The 16538-nt window shown below is 45.5% G+C and overlaps 1 protein-coding gene across 8 annotated transcripts in view; it reads left to right on the plus strand.

Moving 5' to 3' along the window:
* Pink1 (PTEN-induced putative kinase 1) overlaps positions 1 to 16538 on the plus strand; it is a 446363-nt gene that overhangs the window by 61598 nt on the left and 368227 nt on the right. For all 8 annotated transcript variants that reach the window (XR_012893957.1, XR_012893956.1, XM_075887744.1 and 5 more), the window contains exon 2: positions 11554 to 11782. Coding sequence is in view for 6 of the 8 variants with exons in the window: in XM_037419262.2 (XP_037275159.1) it covers positions 11554 to 11782 (229 nt within the window). In the remaining 2 variants the exon portion in view is untranslated. The remainder of the gene's footprint in view (positions 1 to 11553; positions 11783 to 16538) is intronic.

The raw sequence follows: 16538 nt of genomic DNA on the forward strand, positions 1-16538 counted from the left end.
CTCAATCCGCTCCCGAATGACTTGGAACAATCTAGATAATCTTGCAAGCTTCCGATGAGAATGCGTGTACAACCCATACATTAGAGTTTGTTCTGGAACTTACACAGCTGCTAGCGATAACGCAGGAATCTTCGATGGCACACGTATAAATGCCGACGCACTTTGCTGCTTGACAGATTATTGACGGCTGATGCTCTGGTTTTCAGCTATCAGTCTACAGCTTGTATTGCTTGTAGCTCGAATGACGTTTTGTTTTCTGGCACAGGTTTGCCTAAACAAGGTTCATCATGAAAACTGCGGCTGCCTTTGCCAACCTCACGACCCCGTGACTGTTCAAAGGTTGAAAGCTAACGCTTTTGAATCCAACATCGCAACACTCTGCAAAACGCTGGTGTAAGAAAAGATGTACGGCCGCTCTAGGGAGATGCTCTTATCGAACAATATCTTTCCGTTGAGAACGCACCACGTAGAACGGTTTAGTAGCCGTGCGCTGATGCTTGCCGATAGCGTGCGTGCCAGCTTACCACAACCACGCCCTTAGAATCAAAGTGCACAGCTGCTGCTCGAGCAACCTGTCCCCACCTCCCCTTTCCCGCACGTATTTTTTTCATGCTTGTTCAAGACAGGCGGCATGTTTCCTCTCTGCTTGAGTATTCAACGGCAGGTCTAACACGCGGTGGGATAGTGTCGTGTGCGCCCTCCAAGCGACCGAGATCAGCCGCCTCCTTAGTCTCTGCTTGTGCAGCGCTCACCACCTCGGCTTGCGCAGTTTTACGCGCGGGTAGAACGTATGCGCGGGAAATGTTACCAACTTGTAGTTTACGCGGAACCTGGCAGCGACGATGAAATTAAATTCGTCAAATGCCCTTGTAGTTCCTATCCTAATAAAAAAAAAATCACTGGATTGTCTAGCAGTGGCGTGGCGAGCAGTGGCGTAGCGAGTTCATCAAAGTTTCTTTGCGGTTCTGATGTTGGCTCTGGCACTTCAATGGCCGGAACATGAGTTTATGCATTTATTTTTACAGACAGACAGACGAAAACTTTATTGGGTCCTGAGAAACGCTACTCCTTTAGAGCAACGTCGCGGGCCACTCCCACGTAGGAACGGGGAAGCCTAGCCTCACTGCCGCATCGTGGGCTCTCTGGACAGCCCGTAGTTGTGGTAGCAACTCTGAACTTCAAAAAGCAGAGTCCCAATCTTCTTCTGTAAGCTGACTTGGGCCCCGTAACGAGGGGCACTGCCAGAGAATATGTGCTAAGTCACTAACCTCCCCACAATCAGGGCAAGTAGAGTCAAAAGCCTATGAGGAGATTATTGCTGAGGAAAAATAGGCTTGGATAGGGCCTGTCTGGAGCACTCTAAACGTGATGGCCTGAGATCTAGACAACTTGTTGTGCGGGGGAGCAAATGACTGCCTACTCAACTGGTAGTGTTCAGCCACTTCATTGAATGCAAGTTAAGCGTCCCTGAACATCTCACTGCCAACCTGCGGACGTATGTCCTCCCCACCGCGGAAGGTTAGTGCACGCGCCCGGGAGTGAGCAGTGTCATTCACGTTTACTTGAGAATTCAGTAGGGGTTCGACATGTGCAGGAAACCAGGTAATGGTATGTGGAGAAAGTGTCCTATTTTCAAGTAGTTTAAATATTTCCGTACAGACGGAAAGAGAGGCGAAAGCCTGGACTGCTGACCTTGAGTCGGGTCCAGTACTTGCGATGTACTGTCATCGGGAAGGGCAAGTGCTACAGCCAACTGTTCGGCTCTTGAGGGGGTACTGTCCCTAACTGATGCAGCATTTATAATAGAACCAATATGATTTACAGAAATAACAGAAAACCTAGCTGAGCCATCGTAATGAGCGGCATCGACAAAACACGCTCAATGAGGATCGTTCCTGATGTTCGTTAGAAGTGTGATGGCCGGCGCCTTCTTACGTTGTGCTGAGGATGGACGTTTCGGGGAAACGGAGAGACCTGGACGGCAGTGCGCTGTTCATCCTGCAGTTGAAGACGGTGATCCTCTACAAGCGCCGCACTCAGGCCTAGGACGGACAGAATCTCTCTACCAGCCGGCGTAGACCACAGGTGCATTAGCTGTGCAGTCTGTTGGGCTTCAATGATCTCATCAAAGGTGTTATGAATCTCTGCTGCATAAGCCGTTCAGTACTTGTTCGCACGAAGCTGAAAGTGTTGCACTTTTGTTCGCACCAAGCTGAACAAAAGTGTTGACGCAAATGAATACGAGGAAGCGGGGTGAGACGAACATTAGTGCGTGAGCTTCGGAACAGCGACAGGCAGAGGAAGAGCGCGGCTAGCTAGCAAGAGCACTAGGCGTTGGGCCTCAGGGGACTGAACGGATGAGCTGGTGTCACCAACCCAATTGGGACAAGCGTGGCGTGTTCCTGAGGCGAGTGGCGGTTCCAGGCCGGGCCTGACATGCTGTTCCTGTGGCGGACGAGGGTGCGGGCCAGGGCAAGCGGCTGATCCTGTCCAGACTCGGGTCTGGCACAACCAGTCACCAAGAGCGTGGCCACTGTGTCACATCGGTGCTGGTCCAACACAACCGCCAATTGAAGGTGCGACCTCGGTGTTGCGTCAGGCGCAGCGTGGGGCCGCCTGGTCTAGCACGAGCAGCAGATGGTCTGCTTGTGAGCTCCCCTGCACTTGGCAACCATCCCATGGCGAGGTTGTGTCGTCGACACCATCGTCTTCAGCGGGAGCGGGAGTGGCATCCGACGGCATTAGACTTTCGAGTAGTGAGGACGCGTTGGTTACTCGCGTGTGCATAGACATAAGGACTGTATGACTGAGTTATGGAGCCAGTGTGTTGTACAGATAGCCACAGTGTTGTGATTGTTTTGTGTGTGAAGTCGATAAATGTTTTTCTTGTCCTTGCCTTGGGTTTCTGTGCCTGAGGGCCCAAAAACCACCACAATGACCAAAAAACTCAAGCTCCCGATAACTGAAGTGGCACTTCTCTGGCTTGAGTGTGAGGTATGTCGATCGGATAGCTTCTAGCGCACTCCGCAGGCAGTGAAGGTTTTGCTCGAATGTTGCAGAAAACACCACCTCGTCGTCAAGGTACACAAGACAAGTCTGCTATTTTAGTCCTTTGAGGACAGTGTCGATCATTCACTGGTAAGTTGCCGACGCTGAACACAAGCCAAAAGCAAGCACTTCTGATTGGTAGTGGCTGTCTGGAGTCATGAAGGCTGTTTTCTCGTGGTCTCGCTTGTGGAGCTCGATTTGCCAGTACCCGTTTTTGAGATCGAGTGAAGTCAAATAGTGGGCATGATAAAATCTGTATAAATAGTCGTCAATACGGGGCAACGGGTACATGTCTTTTTTCTTTGTGTTGTTGATCTTCTAGTAGGCAACACAGAAGCATAATATCTCGTCTTTTTGACAAACACAACCAGAGACGACCACGAGCTCTTGGATGTTCCGATGATGCCATCGTCCATCATTCCTCAGACTTGCATACGTATCGCTTTGCAGTCTTTTGTCGAGATGCGGCAAGGGTGCAGATTGAAGGGGCAAGAGTCTTCGTACGTGATGATACGGTGCCAGCGATGGTGTCTGGCGCACCTTTGACAAACTTGTGAAGTAGGACCTGAATTCAAACAAGAGTGTGCACAGTGCAGCCTGGTTATAGGTCAACAGCATAGGATTCATGTCGATACGACCCAGTGCCATGTCTTCGGTCTCCACTGATTCTAACGTGAAACATTGGCTACTTCATTGGCAAATGCGATCAAAGTGCCGTGGAAGAGGTGTTGATAGTCATTGCTCAAGTTGGTAACAAGCAACTGCGGTCCGCCACCACTAAGCTGTACGACATTTTGGCTACACAAATGCCTTGTTTCAATAAGTGCTTCAAGTTTTTCTTTCCCACCGTTTTGCCATCTCCCAAACCACCGCATGTGACATCCACCTGGACACTTGCTTGTGAAAGAAGCGTTATGCTGTCAACACAGGAAGTACGTCGACACGCCAGTAGGAGTCCTAGATCAATGGCTCGCTCGGCTGAGGATGTAACGTGATGCTCTTTCAGATCAACAATAGTGCCTTACTCCTGCAGAAGCCAACTCAAAAAAGCACATCACGGGAACACTCGTGTAGGATGACGCATCTTGTGACGAATGTATAACCTTCAATCTGAACTCTAGCAGTGCAGGTGCCAAGTGGGGCAATGACATGGCCACCAGCCGTTCAGAGCTACGAGTTTTGCTACGGCTTGATTACTTTCTTTAGCTGCGTTCCCAGTGTCTTACTCAATAAAGAATAGTCTGCGCCGGTGCCCACTAACACATTAACCGAGTAACCATCAATCGTCACTGGCATGTCGAGTGAAAGCTACCGTGCAGCAGTAGGTGATGTCGAATCAGTATCTTTGTGTCTTGGCATCAATCGGAGGTCTTTAGTACTTCCCGCATCAGCAACCCCACCCCTGGGGGTTGACTCAGTATTTTTCCTGTGGGAACGTGGAGACCGTGCGGTAGAACACCGCTGGACAGCGAAGAAAATTGCTTTGCTAATTATTCAGTGGTACCACCACATGGTTTCATTCCTGAGCGTTTACTGTTTTGTATTTACATCAATGACTTACCTAACTGCCTTAATGATCCTAAAGTGACTTTTTATACTGACAATACGACTATTTGCATGTCGCATAAATCATCAACAACTCTGATCACGAAGCTAAACAATGTACTGACCAATGTTAATTATTGTCTAATAAACAACTTAATTTTAAACTAACACAGAACTCAGTTTATGTTTAAAAAAAAAAAGTGCTTCCTTTTATACCAAAAGTGATCGTTGACCATAATTTCATTCCTGCATCCGATTGTGTGTGTTTTAGTGGCATAAAATTAGACCCTTATTTGAAGCTTACTAACTAACCACATTGTTTTCAATAAACATGAAAAGGCCTTTAGTGTAAGAGCACTAATTAAATTTTATGTATTTTTCTCACTTGACTCCTTATTGTCTAGAAGTGTACTCTTATTGTCCTTATTGAAGTATACTTCATGAAATTTTGTGTGACTGTATTTTTGTTTGTAAGTTGCTCTTTCTCTGTGGAGACGTCGAGCTAAACCCGGGGCCCAATCGTGTTGATTCTACCCCACAGCACAATGAATTGCTTGCCGCTATTGCTGCCCTCTCTTCCAAACACGACCACAGTCATGAGGAGGTAATGGGGGCATTTGCCGATCTGAAGAAAACTCGAGCAGCACTCGCGGCAAAGGTATCAGACCTTGCGGCCAGGCTAGAAACAGTTGAATCTATCGTTGAAAACCTAGATGTAGTTAGTGCCAGCTGCAACCGAAATCCAACGGACTGTCTCAGAGGCAGTTAATGCGCAGAGCGCCGAATTTACCTCTCGCCTGAATGAACTAGAGGACAGATTGCGAAGAGATAACCTCATTTTTTATGGAATCCCTGACAATTCATCTGAGACCTGGGTGGAATCTGAAGGTCACATCCGGGATATTTGCTCGCGTTTTCTTGAATTTGAACTATCTGAAGGTAGTGATTTCCAGGGCGCATAGGTTAAGCTCTTTTGCGGCGAGTAAGACTCGCCCAATAATAACCAAATTCTGGTCTTTTAAAACAAAGGACCACATCCTGTCTCTAAAAAGCAAGCTTAAAAATACAGATTTTTCTTTGAGTGAGGACTTCTGCCAAGCTACTCGGCATTGCAGGAAAAAGCTTATCGAATTCGGAAAAGCAAACGGGCAATCTTTTTCGCTGCGATACAACAAACTTGTGATGAATAAGAAGCAATATGGATACTGCGCAATAACCAACAGCGTTCACGCACTTGATAGCTCCCGTCAGACAGGCGTTCTTCGTGGTACACAGCCTCCTGATAGTGGCGGCGATTCCGCGAGCAGTCCCTCTCCGGAATCATCCTAGCAATCTCTTCCCAAATCCAATCTAAGCAATGTATCGTTTCTTTTCACCGACATTCGAAGCGTCGTGAATAAGCGTGCCACCCTCTCTTCAGCCATCGATTCTTGCTCAGCCGATATTATCGTATTAACATAAACGTGGCTCTCAGCAAAAATAAAAAGTAGTGAAATATTTGTCTGCGATAAGGCGTCCAGAACATATCGTTATGACCGTGACGTCAGTATCGGTGGGGGCGTGCTCGTTGCTGTCAATGAAGCGTTTAATTCCTCTGTGGTTTCGATCAGGTCATCCTTAGAAATAGTATGTGTGCGAATCATTTTTTCCTGTCGTGACTGTATCTTGTGTGCATGCTATCGATCCCCAGCTCCTTCCCCCTACTTTTGTTCTGAACTTCTTGATGTTCTGAATCTGCTGATTGTACGCTATCCCAATTCCCCCTTGATTCTTATGGGTGATTTCAATTTTCCCGGTATTGTATGGCGTGCAGACTCCGTTAGCGTAAAACAAAACTTACCAGAAAATATAGAATTTTGGAATTTGTGTACGGTCTTTAACCTCACTCAGCTTGTGCTTGAGCCTACGCGGTCAACATCAACCTGTTCTAACACTCTAGACCTCGTACTTACAGCTTCACCTGATCTCGTTTCTTCGATAACTTATCTCGATGGAGTAAGCGATCACATGTTACTACATTTCACCGCGCAAGGTCACCGCCCCTCGAGATCTAAGGTTTTCAAAATTATCAGGGATTATTCACGTGCCAACACAGCACTAATTACAGCAGAAATGGAACGTTTTACCGAGGAATTCATAACTAACTATGAAGAACGATCTGTCAATGATAACTGGTTGCTTTTCAAAAACAAATTATTATCTTTGCTCAACGAACATGTACCCACCAGAAGGATTTGCACTAATCCTCGATCTCCTTGGTTTAGTTCCACTTTACGCCGACTCCGCAACAAAAAGAAGCATCTGTTCCGAAGCGCTAAACGTTCTAACCTCCCCAGCCGTTGGTCTGAGTACTATAGCATAAACAAGGAATATAACGACGCTGTTAGCAACGCAAAAACATTTTTTTATTCCACACTGCCTGCTCTTCTTCAATCTAATCCCCGCAAATTTTGGAGCATAATGAAAGGTTAATCTCGATCTAATATTCAATTAACATGTTCTGACCTGGTTGTACCACCTGACCAATGCTGCACAGTTCTAAATAATGCTTTCTCTTCAGTGTTTCAAACAACAGCCCCTTCATTATATCCCCATGTACCCCATGCCGATTTTCCGCCCATGGAACCTATTTTTGTTGACTGGGTAGGCTTAACTAGGCTAATTCAGGGTTTAAAAATGTCTTCTTCTGCAGGCCCCGATGAAATTTGCTCTAAAATGTTGAAATTAACAGAAGTGTATTCATCCATTGTCCTTGCAAAGCTTTTTCATCAGTCATTACAGTGTTCATCGCTACCTGCTGATTGGAATTCCGGAAAGGTGGTTCCCGTCTATAAGTCAGCTAACCCGCATCTTCCAGAAAACTATCGACCAATATCTCTCACAAGCATTTCCTGTAAGCTACTCGAACACATTATTTTCTCTCATTTAATGGACTTCCTTGAAACAAATTCCTTTTTTCATCCTTTCCAACACGGCTTCAGGAGAACATTTTCATGCGAAACCCAACTAGTATCTTTCACTAACGATCTCTTTGCCAATTCTGACGAAGGTTACGACACTCATTGCATTTTTCTTGATTTTCATAAGGCGTTTGATACCGTTTCTCATGAACTTCTCCTCGTTAAAATAAATCAATTGAACCTTGATCCTAATGTGCTTGGCTGGATTAAGTCCTTTCTCTCTAACAGGTCGCAATATGTCACTGCTAACAACTATTCTTCCGATACCACTGCCGTAACATCAGGGGTGCCGCAGGGCTCTGTGTTAGGTCCATTGTTATTTTTGATTTATATAAACGACCTTCCTAACTGTGTTAAGTTTTCAACCAATAAATTATTTGCTGATGATTGTGTGCTGTATCATAAAATCACTAACCCAACTGATTCTATCACACTTCAGAATGACCTAGATAACGTATCTCTTTGGGGTCGTGACTGGCGGATGAAACTTAATTCAACCAAATGTAAAAGCATGCGTGTATCTCAAAAAACTTCAGCTTCTAACACTTGCATGTATCTTCTTAATGATGCTCCCTTATCCTCAGTGCACTTGTATAAATATCTTGGGCTTAACATTACTAACAATCTATCCTGGCAGAAACACGTCGAATACGTCACTAATAATGCTAACCTCATGCTCAGATATTTGCGACGAAACTTTTCTTCTGTACCCATGTTAGTGAAACTAAACCTTTACAAAACGTTAGTACGCTCTAAACTGGAATACGCATGCGCCATCTGGGATCCCGGTTAAGTTACCCTAACTCTCACTCTAGGAGCCGTTCAAAACCACGCAGCCCGTTTCATTTTGTGCAATTATTCCCGTCATGCCAGCATCACAGCCATGAAAAAAACTCTGAACCTAACCGACTTATCGTTCCGTCGAAAATGCTCTCGCCTTTCTCTTTTTTATAAAATTTATCATTACAATCCATCTTTAAAAGAGAGCCTTCTCTCTTCCCCCTCTTACATTTCACCTCGTTTCGATTATTGCTTTAAAGTAGGTGTGCCATTTTGCCGAACAACCCACTACAGTGATTCCTTCATTCCCAGAACAAGCAAAGACTGGAACTGCCTTTCCACTGCCACCGCATCCCTCATCGACCCTGCAAACTTCAAACTCTCCATTTTGCAGCAATTGTAACATTTCGCTTACTTTTTGTTGTATAACCCCCACTCCTTTCTGTAAAGCCTTCGCGCATGGAAAGTATTCAAATAAATAAATACTTTGCCTTCCTATATAGCCATATCACTTGAGGCAATACTTCTTAGGGAAATGCATATAACACTGATCTTTTGTCCATTTAGCACATCCATAATGACGTCATTCGCATTATCACCAAACGTTTCCTTTATTCTAATCCTACCCCACCCCTTCAGGATAACTTCATTCTTACTGTGTCTAGCTTGTTTAATTTTCACCTAGTCGAAAAAACAACTTAAACAGCTGGTGTGTTAATTAATTTACCCTGCATTACTCTTCAACTCTGATAGCACAAGGTTTGCCCTTAACCACAACTTCCTTTTGCCCAAATGTAACACTAGCTATGGCAAAATGACATCCTTTTTCATGGCAACCTAATTGTAAAATAACTTGCCCTAGACCCTCAAATCATCATTTCTTACATTCTAACATAAACTAAAAATTCCATATTGTATAACGAGGCTGTTAACACTAATCCTTTCTGATGTAAAAATGTGTCCGTAACTCGAAAATGTTTGTAATTTAGATTTATATTGTATCAGTAACCCCTCCTTCATTTCCAGTGCAAACATGCAATTCTCACCGGGAGCCATCAATGCATCTAGATCAGGGAGTTAATGATGATGCAATGCCACCTGCGTCTCGTCCGAGCGCTTCTTCATGAAGATGCTATAGACGCACTTTCCCTTTTCAATATCATGCATCTGTCAGATTTATTTATTTATTTATTCTATTTTCCTCAAGAGTCCCTAACAGAAGGGACATTACATGAGGGGTGGGCATGCAAGACATGGGTAAAGGCAAAGTTGGATGTGCAACAAAACAAAAAACAAATTTTAGGACATAGCTGAAGTGGCAGAAACAAACAAAACAAAAAAGAGAAGGGGGGGGGGGGGGGGTAACAGTAACAGTGGTATCTTTTGTAGTGACAAAAGATACCACTTATAAGGTACAAAACATTGCCAAGTATACAAAATATACATACACGGCATACTAGGAAGATCACACTAGAAACCATTACACAAGAATTAGCATGGTAAGTCACACGCAAAAAAAAATTTATTACAATTCAGTGATGGTTGACAGGGAATTTTTAAAGCCTTCTTCATCCTGAAGGCTAACAATGGTGTCCGGTAGGGCGTTAGAAACCATTACACAAGAATTAGCATGGTAAGTCACATGGAAAAAAAATTATTACGGTTCAGTGATGGTTGACAGGGAATTTTTAAAGGCTTCTTCATTTTGAAGGCTAACAATGTTATCCGTGCTCAATGTTATCAAGTGCTCAATGCAACGCTGTTGCAAGTGAGCACTTGCAACAGTGTCGCAGTGACACTTCCCCATTGGTTCCCCGAGTAGCACCTACAACAGCAACACACTATCTCAAAACACGGTATCTCTCACAGAGCCAGAGGGACTGCCAACACTGTAAGTACGCCGCCCCACGGATCTGTACACAACTGCACAAAAATTTACTTCTTATGATTTTCATTGTGAGGCACCACATGATAGGTTTTCCACCCCATTACTGCAAAGCACACGTGAAGGCTAGGCAATGGGTGAGAGCAGGAAAGGGCTAGATTAGAGGGTGGTGAACGGCTTGATTGGGTGCATCTGGCTTGCATTGAAAAATTAGAGAAGGCGCTGCTAAGACTTACATATTTACATCTATAATATTTTTTATACACTCATCAAATATTGAAGGTGTTTTTATCTTGTTTTCTAGTACATTCACTATTCAATTCTGTTTGCATTATGTAATTTTGTCATGCTGTATAATTTATTTTTATGCTATTTTTAGCCTAGGGTTCTGCTGTAGTCACTCGTCTTTGGGAACCTCGTCTGCATACTACTAACCATGAACTTTTATATTTTCAATTAATAATAATAAACTGAACGTTATTTCTCCACCTCGACTTCAATTTTGTTTGCAAAAACGACAGTGGCCTTACTGTCAGAGCATTTTTAATAAAACATCTGTATTGTCTAAAAAAAAGAAACTCTCTGCACCTGTGTTGTAGAGAATTCACACCCCATCAGTTATGGTGTTGTACCCTGCCAGATTCATCATGGTGATGGACGACAGCTTTTACCAATACCGAGGCAGTGTTTGGTACTGCTGTAATTGTGCGCACATGCATTGGTGTTCCTGTTGAGCTCACCGCATACAGGATGTGCGCATTGGTCTGCACGATGAGAACAACTGGCATCGATTCTAGTGCTGTTCATCCAACCTTCATTTTCTGTACAGTCATGCATTTTAAAATACAGTCTTGGGAACATGCTTTAAGACTAGAGTTCTGTGTTATTGCTGTCAGCACTTCACATTTGAGCAAAAATGCTGTGTTTTTTTTATGTTTAGGTGTCAGTTTTGCAATTTGTTTCATATTTACCTAACAAGTAGCATAGTTGTTAATGTTAATAGCGCAAAGTGTACAGAAAGAGTCATTTCAAATGGCTTCAGCTAAGGATTTGCTTTTGTTGGCCTTTTATTACTGGCTGAATGTGTGCTCCGTTGAGACACTGTGCTCTGTAGTCTCTGCCCTTTGATACAACGCGCCTAACCAGCGACACTTTTAATGCATGCTATGGAGCACCGAGTTCCACCAGTGGGCCAGGCCTAGTCATTCACTATCAGTTCCAGGCCAGGTTGAAGTCGCAGACACAAGCTTTGGCGGTGCTTGAGCTAGCAGGCTGTTTTGTGTGCAGAGTGTCTTCCTTGGTGCGACAGATCAAAGTGTAAACTGAAACATGCAGGAGCTGGCTGTCACAATGAGCCGCAAGCGAGAGGGGGCACAGATGCCAGACAAGGCAGCAGTCAATCTGGATGACCTCGAGTTGGGCACTGTGCTAGGCAAAGGTGCCAATGCGATCGTGTACAGTGGCCGCTGGAGAGTGCCTGTCAGTACCCAAAAACGTCCTGTGGCAACCGATGACAATAAGACTGCCAGTTTTCCATTGTCCACAGCTGCTGCCAAAGACTTGGGTAAGGAAGAAATTGAAATTCTCTGTGGAGTAAGGCACGTTGTTAGGTTAGTCAGCTCGTAAGTTCAGTCAGTGTTTTTAACCGCAAGGACACAAATAATGGGAATCTAGACGTGCACTAATGATACAGTAGACTTTTTTAAACGTATTGTGAAGTGACCAGGAAAATGTGTTTCCTTTAAGAGGAGTTTTGTTTACTGAGAGATAAATAGGGGTACAATGTCCAAGTAGGAAACCAAACATATTAGTGGCAGTTGTTTCATTTAAGCCAGAATTTTCATTAAAGAGACTTTCATTTAAAAGGAATCTATTGTAGTAGGAAGTGGAACTCTGCACGTGCCACCCTCTGTGTTCCTGCTTATATGACATTTTCTCTGCACATTTAGAAATATTCTTTGTAGTGTTATGACATGAGCCCAATGCACCATAGAATTTTGCTGGTCTTTGTTGCAATGAACAGACTCTGTGTGCATGAAAGACACTTCCCCCATTTTGTGCCACAAGAGAACAAATTATGAACATCTGTTGTCTGTGCAAGAGGTATGGCATAAATCGAACAGAAGTGCCGTATGCACCACTGCCACTTTACCAAATTGTATCTTTAAGGCCGTCTGAAGTAAAAGGGATCGGCTTTGCTGGACCCCTTCATATAAATCAGAGGACTCTCGCGGATACAGCCTGCAAAGGATACATTTTGCTGTGTAGGTGTGATACCACTCGAGCAGTCCATCTGGAATTGACGAATGGGCTTTCAACTAAAACTTTGCTTTTGGCGTTTCAACAATTCCTTGCTTGAAGAGGAGTGCCACTGATGCTATACTCAGACAATGCATTGACCTTCAAAAAGGCTTCATGAAACCTGAAAGAAGTATGAAAGGTCACGAAAAGCTCTTTTTTTTGCATTCTTCCTTGCTATGCACCACATCCAGTGGCAGTTCATTGTGCCAGGAGCGCCTTGGTGGAGAGGATAGGGATAGAGGCTAGTTAGGTCAATCAAGTGTAACTATGTAAAGTGCTTGGAAAGAGTTATCTCAACTTTAAAGAGACCGAGATGGTGCTACTTGAAGTGGAAGCAGTAATCAATTCACGACCTTTGACATGATATTTTACTGACGTAGCAAAACCTACACTAATGTGCTTCGCCCATTTTCTGGTAGGGTGTCCATTGATTGCTTCTTCAGGGCCATATAGCTCCGAGTATGAAGCTAGACGCGCCCAAGCAACGAGTGACCTTACAAAGAAGTTGAAGTATCGGGAAAAACTACTTAATAACCTGTGGATACGGGGATACGGTGATGGAGAAAAGAGTACCTGCTTGAGCTGTGAGCCCTTCATCTGTATCCATCGCATATTAGCAAGGACATGAAAGTGGATGACATCATTCTTGTCGATCGACCATCTGTTTCAAGGTGCATCTGGCCTCTTGGCCGTGCGGGAGAAGCTATTCTCATTCAACACGGTGTAGTACGGGCCTGTGGAATGAAGACACATCAAGGCAACATTGTGCAGTGACCAGTACAGAAGCTCTATAAGCTATAGATAGCCTGCAATCCTTAGGGGCGGGAGGATGGAGAAAAAGAATATACATGCGCAGCCTAGGTATGTGAGAGAAGAGAAGGAAGCTGAGGATGTGAAGGGCAAGATGGCTCCCTGCCTGACTTCTCGCTTTATCGCATAGTTCTTTTGCGACAACTTTAAAAACTTGTCCTACAACGAATAACACTTATAGGTTAGTTCGGGCATGCTTAATACTTGGAACAGTAGTGCAAGCATAAGATCAGTTCATCATGCACGCTACTAACGAAACTGTTTCCAGAAGAATAGTCTACTATATGCTGAGGCATAGAACTCATATCCTGGTCTCTCGAAATGGCCCAGTTGTTATTGTTAAACAGAATAACAAGTGCCACAGAACAATGGCCGCGTCTTCCACCTTCCTTCCAGTCCTGCAAACAGTTCGTCGCGGCATTCCGGGAAGAGTTCCTGCCGGTCGCCTACGACTACCGTATCTGGCGTGAGCTCGACGCCGGAACGCAAAATCCAGATGAGGGTCTGCACAATTATGATCGGGCCGTGGAGGAGCTCTTTTGTCGGGCAGACCCCACTGCTCCTGAAGCCGTTAAGGTCTCGCATATTATTCGGCGATGCCACCTCCGTTTCCAGCTTCACCTGTTAGGCCACTCCTTTCCTTCCCTTGAGGAGCTTGCACACTTTGCTCCGCATATTGCCGAGCCGTCTACTCCGACCGTGCCCGTCGCCGAGGAGGGAGGTGAGCTCCATGGAGGCAAGGCAGAGGCCCATTCGTGTTGACAGTGTTTATGGGATGTAGCTGACGTTGGAGCTGGTGCTGACACGTGGTGGGACATTGACGCAACGCGAGACAGCCCTGCGGAGCGAGCGAGGGCAGTGATCATGAATGCGGTCACGAAGGCCCGGGATGACGAAGCAGCAGACGTGAAGAAAAGGAAGACGAATAAGAGGAATAAACCGAGAGTAACAGAATGCAGGGACACGGGAATAACACCAAATGAGTCAGAGCTTTGTGCGGAGGTGGTTCATGCTCGTGATCTTGAAAAGGACAAGGGTTCCCTTGAAGCTGAAGTGGATCGTCAGAAGCAGGGCACACTGTGGCATACAACCCGCATCAGCCAGTTGGAATGCGAGTTGGGAAGCTTGGCTGATGCATGTGATGGTCTCCAGCACAAACATGGCGTCTACAAGTCCAAGGCAACCACCACGATTGAGGAACCACCACCACATTTCTGAACTGGAGGACAAGGTTTGTACACTGAAGAAAAGGTTGGCTGAGGACTCACAGGAGCACAGTCGTATGATCAGGTTGCTTGAGGATTCCCAAAAGTGTCTCAAAGATCAGCAGGAGTAGTGCGCCTGGTTCAAGAGGCAGTTGCTGGAGAGGAACACTGAACTGTCAAACATACAGTGCGAACATGAAGAAGAGCACATACTTTATGACTCACAGGTAGATGAGCAACTAATGCAGGCATCTGATCTCCGTGCGCAGCTCGCCCACGCCCAGGAAGAGCATGGCCGAGAGGCAAGTCAAATGCAAGCACTAACAGTGAAACTGAGCAAGAAGGTAGTCGAGTGCAGTGAAAACCAGAAGTGCATCCAAGGGATCGAGGCCAACCAGGGGACTTAGTTGGCAAAGGTCTCTGAACTAGAAAACCAGCTCAGTATTCTGTCGCACACTCTCGAGAAGAAGGAGATTGAACAAAACATCATGAATGAAGATGTTTCAGAGCTCAAACAGGTGCTAGTCTTGGCCGAGATGGAACTCATGGAGGAGGAACTCGTGGAGGAGCTTGAGGCAAGGCAGCAGCAGGCGGACCAATATTAATCCTGACTGGAAATAGTAGTGACACAGCTGCAAGAATCCATGGAGAGAGTGACAGAAAATGTGGAACAGCTTGAGGAAGTTGCAGCTAAACTGAACAACCACACCAGCATGTCTGACCTGGCGTGCAAGGTGGCTGGCTGTCCTCAACCACCAAAGCTACGTCGAGAGAGAATATGAAAGGCGATTCGATGCTGGAGGAGTATGCAGTCAGTTTCTACAAATAGGTCACACCTGTCTGGATGCCGGGCCTGCCAGCGTTCGAATGCTACCACGTGGAGGAGGGGCCACCACTGATACATGAACAGTGCAGACAGCTACGACAACGACCATGACATACGGCAATAACTATGGCTTACAACTCGCCGAGACCTGTGCTGCACTGGGAGCATCGGCGTTCTGTCATGCTCTAGCCGACGGTTGTCAACCTGAGCGGGTCTGCTGCACCCCCGTCTTTTGCCGGCGGGGGAGTTGGCCTCCCTGTGCTAATTGACTGCGCCGGTACTTCATCTTGTGCGCCATGTGCGGTCCGCCAAGGCCAGGGATAGCCTCTACATCTATGTGGCATCTCCTGTCTACTTTTTACGAGGGGAGAGGGCAGTATGGAAGCGGCGGCCGCGAGTGTGCTGACATGATACAGAAGAGGACAAGGACGATTGCAGGTGTGCTGGTGGCACGCAGCACCTGCTGGAAGCGGGAAGTTGCTGCCGGGGCTTAGCGGAATAAATCCGGTTCCTGGCCTGGCTCCGCGTCTTCTCTGCGGGGGTTTTGGGCCGAGTTGCCTTGAACTCCTCGAGAAGATGTACTATATTTCTTTATCAAAGGGACCCCAGCCATCTCTCGTACCCTAGCTTTTCCAGTCACGGACTAAACGATATGAATCGTCCGGTTTTGCAGCAGCTGTGTGTAAATCTCTCCGTTGCCCTCATGAGTGTTTGCAAACCTCCACACACGCAATCGCAATACTCTTGCTCCCTTGCCGAGGTGGTGCTTACGTTCGTGTGAACAACTTGTTTATGCGAGTTGTGTCAACTTGTGGCCAAAAGAGAGAGCGATGCAGTGGTTGCATTGAACCTTCCGCATGGTCAGTTCGTGCTGCAGCCAGTCACCTTAGTGATGGTCGTGCCCCTTTAGAGGGCCAGCGTTAAAAGCATTCAATTTCTTTTTTTTTTTAAATAAGTACAACCAAGAAATAATTAAACATAGCCAGTGATTTTATTCTTTATACGTCAAAATGCAACATGACTGACTGCAGCATAGAAATAAATATTCAGCTACAAGATGATTTTCATTAATTATCAAAGGTCATGCCAAGCACCACATTATTTCATTAAAATTTTTTTATGTAATATTCAGTGCCTTGGAATTATGATGTGTGAACATAAGACATTCATAGGTAGCA

Source organism: Rhipicephalus microplus, chromosome 3 (assembly GCF_043290135.1).
Source record: "Rhipicephalus microplus isolate Deutch F79 chromosome 3, USDA_Rmic, whole genome shotgun sequence".
Taxonomy (NCBI): Eukaryota; Metazoa; Arthropoda; class Arachnida; order Ixodida; family Ixodidae; genus Rhipicephalus; species Rhipicephalus microplus.